Source organism: Sipha flava, unplaced genomic scaffold (assembly GCF_003268045.1).
Source record: "Sipha flava isolate LNK unplaced genomic scaffold, YSA_version1 252_pilon_pilon, whole genome shotgun sequence".
NCBI classification, from domain to species: Eukaryota; Metazoa; Arthropoda; class Insecta; order Hemiptera; family Aphididae; genus Sipha; species Sipha flava.
The window spans coordinates 153,605-161,780 of record NW_020272904.1 but is presented as its reverse complement, the minus strand read 5'-3'; the positions used below and the strand labels follow the sequence as shown (position 1 = coordinate 161,780).

General features: G+C 23.4%; 1 protein-coding gene across 1 annotated transcript; it reads left to right on the top strand.

Moving 5' to 3' along the window:
* The first annotated feature begins 2,535 nt into the window (after positions 1–2,535).
* Positions 2,536–7,908, top strand: LOC112684568 (serine/threonine-protein kinase greatwall). Its single transcript, XM_025556152.1, has 13 exons — positions 2,536–2,697; positions 3,689–3,744; positions 4,531–4,631; positions 4,702–4,793; positions 5,010–5,131; positions 5,894–6,000; positions 6,062–6,153; positions 6,254–6,489; positions 6,727–6,912; positions 6,966–7,125; positions 7,195–7,354; positions 7,421–7,534; positions 7,595–7,908. Exons 1-13 carry the CDS (start codon positions 2,617–2,619, stop codon positions 7,858–7,860), a joined length of 1,773 nt encoding a protein of 590 aa, XP_025411937.1. The 5' UTR covers positions 2,536–2,616; the 3' UTR covers positions 7,861–7,908.
* The last annotated feature ends 268 nt before the right edge of the window (positions 7,909–8,176 follow it).

The following is an 8,176-nucleotide window of genomic DNA, read 5'->3' as shown; positions in this document are numbered from 1 at the left end:
AAAAATTAATAATTTATTAAAATTTATGATATGTTTTTTTATGTTCAGGTGTCACGCTATCCAATATGTTAATTTAAAAATTAAAACCCCCCCAAAGTTCAGGTCTAAGTACGCCACTGACTGTTAATATGATGTAATGCTATTGTCTTTATTTAGATAAATTTATATTAATTAACAATTTAGTATATTAATTTGTGAAATTATTCCTGTGAATAATAATTTTACTGTTAAACAACTAATGAAAAAACTGAAATAACCACAAAAATACATACAAAATGATATATAACATAAAGATTGTAAAATAAAAAAATTATTCGGGTTTCGGGTTACAACCAATATTTTATTCGGGTTTTGGTTAATTCGGGTGTTAAAAAAAAAAAAAAATCATTATATGGGGTTATATGGGTTTTGAGTGTTCGATTTTTTAAAGATTTTTAGGGGTGTTACGGTTTCGGGTTAATTCGGGTGCAAAGCCCTGGTTTTATACCACATCATTGATTAAAAACACATGTACATTTAATCAAAGCCTACATACTAATATATTTGTTCATTCGCTGGATGCCCCAATCCCATACTGATGCCACTTAACATCTTGACGTACTCATTTTATAGACCAAATAATATAAATATAAACCTATATATTTTTTTTCAAGTTGATAATTTTTTCATACATTTCTTAAACCGAAAGTCAAAATAAAAATATATTTTTAAAGTGTTCCGACATCCGGATGCCCCCCATGCTGTCCGGGATGCTGCTCGGGACAATTGCCCTTAAAACCCTCCGTCAAATCCCGCACTGTGTGTGTCGCCATAATACAAAGGTCGAGAAACTCTGCTGTAATCAATCAATAGCTATAGGTAAAGGTGTATCTTAGTTATACTTTACTTTCCTCGATAGAAAATTAATAAATCTATATTACAATCAACGTCAAACCATATTTAAGATAATACAATTTAAATTACCTATCTTATTTTCAAAGATAGGCGAGTTAATGAAAATAATTAACTCGAGCTAAGTTAAGAAAACACAATATCGATAAATTAAAAGTTAACAGTTAACAATTCATAAATCATTCAAAACACTATAAGTTAAAAGTTAATAAGAAAAAAAATAGGTATTAACTTAACATAGTTTAAAAAAAGTTAATTTACTTTTTTTAATTGGTATGTAGATCAATTAAAAAGTGACTGCCTTTTTTAGAAAGATATAATTTCCTAAATTATAAAAATAATGTTATTACATTTTTTATTGTAATATACAGTAGTGGCTTCGCAGTTATAAAATTGGCCCGACTTACAAATTTGTGTAGTATTTATCAAAATATTAAATTTTTCAAACCTCTCTGTCACGAAATGTTTTCCTGCGTTCACCCCAGATTATTTTACTTGAGTTATTAAATATTAGCGTCATGGATGGCTGATAATAAATCTAAAGACTGTTAAATAATGTTAACATTTTTTCAGTTCCAAAAAAATCGGCCCATAATGTCAGGCACGGTTTTAGATCCTACGACTGTGATTTCGGGTAAGCTATTGAATGAGGTAAAGTAAAAATATGATTGGTTTCAGTAGTAACCCATCACCATTTTTTATAAATATTAGTATTAGTATTTACAAATACTGTAATTTATAATATTCAGTGTATATAGTTAATGTTATTACCAAAAGATTTATTATATTGTTTTCGAAAAGGTTTCAGTTTATTTTACTATTATCTTCATTATTTTTAATATTAATTTTTTTCTGAAGCTCGCAAAAAAAAAAAAAAAAATAACTACTAATATCATGATATAATTGTTATAAGTTTATATATACATATATATATATATATATATAGTCTATATATTATATAGTAGTGCAGATTAATTAAAATTTTAAATTTATCTTATTTGTATAGATAGTATTTACCAGAAGTTTATAAGTCTATGGTGTGACGTCATAAATGTTATCTAATCTCTTTGTAAATTAAACTTCAACAATCAATTATATGCCAATACTTGTTTCTCCATGAGAAGGTATATACCAAAAATAATTTTTCATGAAATCTTGATAAGAGCGATAAATATTGGCCGTTATTATGATATATTTTTCATTTTAAATAAAAAACATAAATTCTCAAATCAGACGATACGTAATTAAATAATTATGATACTATATCTATCCTCAATCGTACTAATACTTTATAGTGATTATTAGTGATCAATATTTATAATATTAAACTGTTGGAGTAAAAGTTTTCAAGTTACAATTATATCAACAAACTGTAGATGTTACTACTGCTTTTGCATATTATATGTATATACATCATTAACATATTAATTAATATTAATGGAATATAACTAATCTATGAGTAAACATCAAATTAATTAGCTACATCTATACAGCAAGAAAGTCTTAATTTTTCTAGTTATATTTTTTTTAAATCTATTTTGACGCATTTGTGAGCTGTATTTTAAAAGATTTGTTTAAAATTCAAATATACTTGTGGTCTAGTTAAATGTTTATTAATAGTGTACCTTTATAATTATTATTTTATTGATAAATAATTTATATTGTTTGTGTATATATATATATAAATATATGTAAGTAAATACAATTTTGGATTTATACTCTAAAATGGTTGATATTAATGAAGAAACTTTTCCATATGAAAAAACTTTGTTGAACACTATTGTAAAAAACACTAAAGAGACTAAGGTAAACAAATGTAATTTTATTTAAAATTATGATTAGGGCTCGGAAGATGTTGCATTTGCATGTTTTTATTGGGTTATTCAATTTATTGCTAAGTCAGCTTAAAATTATTTTCGTTATACTACAAAAAATACATTAAAAGTTTATAGTGTATATTTTTGCATGTTTAGTGGTTTAGCAATTTTAAGCACATATTTCTTAATTATGCCATTTTTTAGAGCATATTTTATGATTATTGATGAATTGATAATAACATATAAAAATGTCAGCTATAATAAAATATTTATTTTGAGAGTTTTCATTAAATATTGTACTTATCATGATTCTCAAATACCAGGTTGATACAAAATTCCAGTTTTATTTATACTTAACCATAACAATTTAATGATTATTGTTGATTGTATTAATTGAATAATCGGCGATTTCTTAACTTTTGAAAACATTAAAAAATGTTTAGTGGTTTAATGCAATAGTTCTGCAGGTAAAAACAAAATGTATTTCTTAATTATGATTTGAGTTCTAAGTATTTTTTTTAATTTTTATTTATGCTTTACAGATATATATAATTTAATTGGAACATTTTGAAAGAAAATTTCAAATTTCAAGCTAATTATTTTATTTTATTTTATCATATATTTTATACCTAAAAATTATGTTTAGCTTAGTATAATATACTAATAATATTTGTACTGTTGTTATGTACGAGTATATTTAGCAAAATATATTTATGAAAATTTAAGTGTTAAAAAAAATTAAATGCATATTTAGTCCTTTTTAAATGCATTAAGTTACAAGCCCTATTTATGATTATACCTATTTTATACTATTATTGAATAAATATAACATAATAGATAATACTTATTTTATGGATTAAGTGTAATTTATAATTATTTATCCTATTATCTATTTTAGTATATGATATTAGAGTTGTAGAATAAGTGCAAACCATATAATTTACTTATGATTAACCATTAAAATTAAATTTAAATTATAGCATCCAGAAATAAGTGATTTCAATGTAATAAAACCAATTAGCAGAGGAGCTTATGGGTGAGTAAAATTTTGTTCTTAGAAACAAAACTGATATCTTAATATATATAATTTTTGGCATTTCAACATTTCTCCTTGAAATATAATTTATTACAATTAAAATATTCTCTTAATAAAAAATTTCCCCTTATGAGGTAAATTCATTGGTAATTATTTGGTTAAATTAAGTTTATTGCCAAATTATGGTGTTTTAGATTCATTTATTTTAATTTGTGTAAGAGTATATATAATACAACAAAATTATAATAATCAATATTAAGACATAAAAGAAAAATTGACTATTTGGAACTTCTTTTACATATTTTAAATATTTAATAATACAGTTCAGTTGTATCCTAGTATTTTTAAATAGTTAGAATTTTATATCTAATTAATTCTATCCATAAACATATTAAAATTTCTTATTTGTTAATTTTAATATTAAGTCTAAATTCCTTGCATTATTATATTAGGGGTTAAAATTATTTATTTTATGTATTTAAACTAAATAAATCTAAATATTTTCTATTCAACATATAAATAGTATTTTTTGAAACTATATTGTAGCTGTTGCCAATATAAATATAGCTAAATATTTTAATCTTAAAATATTTTTGAATTATTTTATGAACAAAATTTATTTTATTTTTTGGGTATATTTATCATTTTTAATATTCTTTTGTTGTGTATCATTCTGATAAAACATAAAACTACTCAATAAATGTTTGATTTACTTGAAATTAAAAGCATAAAAATATAAAGAATTCTAAGTGCCTGGAATTATATTTATTTAATTTTTGATTTTAGTAAAGTGTACTTGGGCCATAAGAAAAACAAATTGGATCAAATGTATGCTATTAAAGTTATGAAAAAAACTGACATGATTAATAAAAATATGATTACACAAGGTATTTTTTTCATGTTTACCAAACATTACCTAATCATATTTTTATAGTAATTAATTATTATTAATTTTAGTTGTTAACGAAAGAAATGCCTTGGCATTAGCTAACAGCCCATTTTGTGTCAAATTGTTTTATTCACTACAGACTTCAAGTTCTATTTATTTGGTAATTTAAAATGATATTTGTTTATTTATACATATAAAACAAATTTAAAATTGCATTAAAAATATTAATTTCTTGATGAAAATATGCTTTATATTTTTTCTTATTATTCTTTATATTCTTCTAAAAATGAAATACTGGATTAAATTTTTAGTTTGAAAGTAGTAAAAACTAGAAGTCATTTTTGATGAAATTTGAATATAATTTTTATTATTTAAGGTCATGGAATACATGGTTGGTGGTGATGTTAAATCATTGCTGAATGCCATGGGATATTTTCCTGAAGATGTAGCAACATTTTATATTGCTGAAGTTGCATTAGCTTTACAGTATCTCCACAGGTAGATAACTTAATATGTATTATTTATAATACTGAGGGTTAGATATTTTAATGTTTTTTAAATAACATTTAAAGTAATTGTCATAATTTAATAAGTTTGTAAATGGTTAGATCAAGTAATATTTTGTTTAACAAAATACATAAATATATAATTTATAAATATCCTGGTTTTTAACATTTTTAGCAACTTTGAAAATTTTAAAAATGTACCTGTTAATAAACCTTAAAAAGTTAATTAACTTCTTAATAATATTACTATACATTTATTTTTGTTAGACTTCATGCATTCATTTTAATATTTCTTTAACCGCCAAATAAAATAAATGTAGCTAAGTAAATGTGCGCCTTTATAGATTTATACTATCGATATTTTTATTTTATTAATGAAATTGGATTAAAATTATTAAAAAAAAATTGCTTGACTAAAAAATAAATAAAATACAATAATTCATTCTTTATCAATCTTTAGAAAGAAGTCTTTAAATAAGGTCTTTAAATGAACTAACCAGTTGAGGTTATACATAATATGTTCAACCTAATTTATATAATATTGTAAATCATAAATGAGGAACAAAAATATGAAACTTACATGTAATTATGTAGGATTTACTTAAAAACATCTCGAGTGGTAGGTTACTGAGTTATAGTGTTAGTATCTTACATAATAATTACTTTATTTAGTTTGAAGTGATGTAGAATTCTAATAGAGACTTATTACAGGAATAACTATTCATTAAATTGTATTTTTAATTATTTTTTTCAGTCATGGTATTGTACATAGGGATTTAAAACCTGACAATATGTTAATATCTGGGCAAGGCCATATAAAATTAACAGATTTTGGTCTTAGTCGTATTACAATTCATCGAGGTAAAATTGCTTTCTATTTATTTTAATTAAATGTTTTAATAATTTTTTTTATAATTTATAGATTTAGAAATAACAGATTTGTTAAATAACTCTCCTAATGTTAATACCAGAACTCCTGGCCAATTACTTTCTTTAACATCACATTTTTCATTTGTAAGTTACAATAGCATTATATAATAATTATTTAATATTTTTGGTCTTCAAAAAAATAGTTAAGTTATAATTTATTCAATAAAAGTTTTTTTTCCTATAGGGGTCAAATGAAAAAACTCATGTCAGTGGTTTTAGTATGGGCTTTAATATGGATTTAGATGAAGATGATTATAATAGTAGTCATGTTTCTGGAATAGTACCATTTCAATCAGCAAATAATACTTTAGAAGGAACTACATTTTATACTTGTCAGAATTGCAGTTCTTCTACAGACTGTGAATGTAGTGTAATAAAGGATAAATTTTATGATACCCCGTGTTCCACCAAAAATTTAAGGTTTCTATGTAATTAATATGATTAAGAGTCATTTTTTAAATCTTGTTTTGTAATTCTTTTTAAATAATTGATTTATTTTTTTAAAACTTATATAATTTTTTATTTTTATAATAAGTTTGATTTTTTGTGAAAATAATTTTTTTAACCAACAATACTTACAATATTAAATGTTATAATCAACAAATTATTGTTTAGTATTATATTAGATTTAAATACTAGAATATATTTTAATTTTAGCAAAAGATTTAAAACATCGGGAACAGAGTCTTTGAAACGATATAAGCGGAGAATATTACCACTTAGAGATTTAGAAAGTAATACATTGAATAGTTGTGGTTTGACTCAACAAATCAAACAAGTAGATTTATCAAATGTTGGATCAAATATCTCAAACTCAGCTGTTAAAAGTGTTTTGAAACTGAAGTGAGATGAAGTTAATTTTATTACGAATAAAAATAATTAAAATGTTTTCTTAGAGCTGAAGAACGATTAAGTAGTGGTCGTGTTGCTATATCAACTCCAGTACAATGTTCTCGTAAACGTTCATACGGAGATACTCCTATAACTTTGAAAACTACAAGATTTTGTTTGCCTACACCTACACAATCTCCATCTTTTTTAAAAGGCGCTCATATGGTTAATTATTATAACACCTAAATACTATATTCAGTTTACATTTTCTTTATAATTCTTTGTTAATCTTAGGATGAATTAATTATGAGTCCAATCGCTACTCCATATCTACCAAAATTAACTCCATATCGAACTCCTAAGTCATTAAGAAAAGGAAAAAGAGCTAGTGATGGTAGAATTTTAGGTACACCTTATTATTTAGCTCCAGAATTGATTCAAGGGATAGAACACGGTAATCATATTAATTATTTAAATTGTATAGTAAAATTACTAATTATAAAATAATTGTGTTATATAGGATCTGGTGTTGATTGGTGGGCATTAGGTGTTTGTCTTTATGAATTTATGACAGGAGTTGTTCCATTTGAAGGTGATACTGTACAAGAGATATTTGAAGACATCCTAAGACGCGGTAAACCCTTTATCTTTTATTTTATCTGGTACTCTTTAGAATATAAATCTTATTTTATAGAATTAGAATGGCCATCTGGAGACCAGACATTGTCTAAAGAAGCAATGGAAGCAATTGATGGTTTGATGGCTATAAATCAAAATGAAAGATTTTCAGGTTCAGATTTAAGATCATCAACTGAATTATTTTCTAAAATTGATTGGGACAATCTTTTAAATGAAGTACCTCCATTTGTGCCAAATCCTGTTAGCATTGATGATACATCGTATTTTATGGCACGAAATGAACAACAACATATACAATTATCAAATATAGATCTAGGATAAATCAACAAATTTTTTTTTTTATGGAACTATTCAATAATGAAGTTTTATTTTAAAATACCTTTTATATTTTTTCAAATTTACTTTAATTGTAGAAACCTAATGCAATGTTATTTTTTTTGTATCAACACTCCTCGTTTGTATGATAATAATATATATATAAAAAAAAAAAAAAATTATTAGGCTGATAAAATATTGTTTTAATACATAATTAATATAATAAATCTTTATACTTTAATTCTAAAATAACTTGTTTCTCTAAACAAATTAGTAAATATTTGTATTTTACATAATAAAAAAAAAGATTAGATTTCTATAT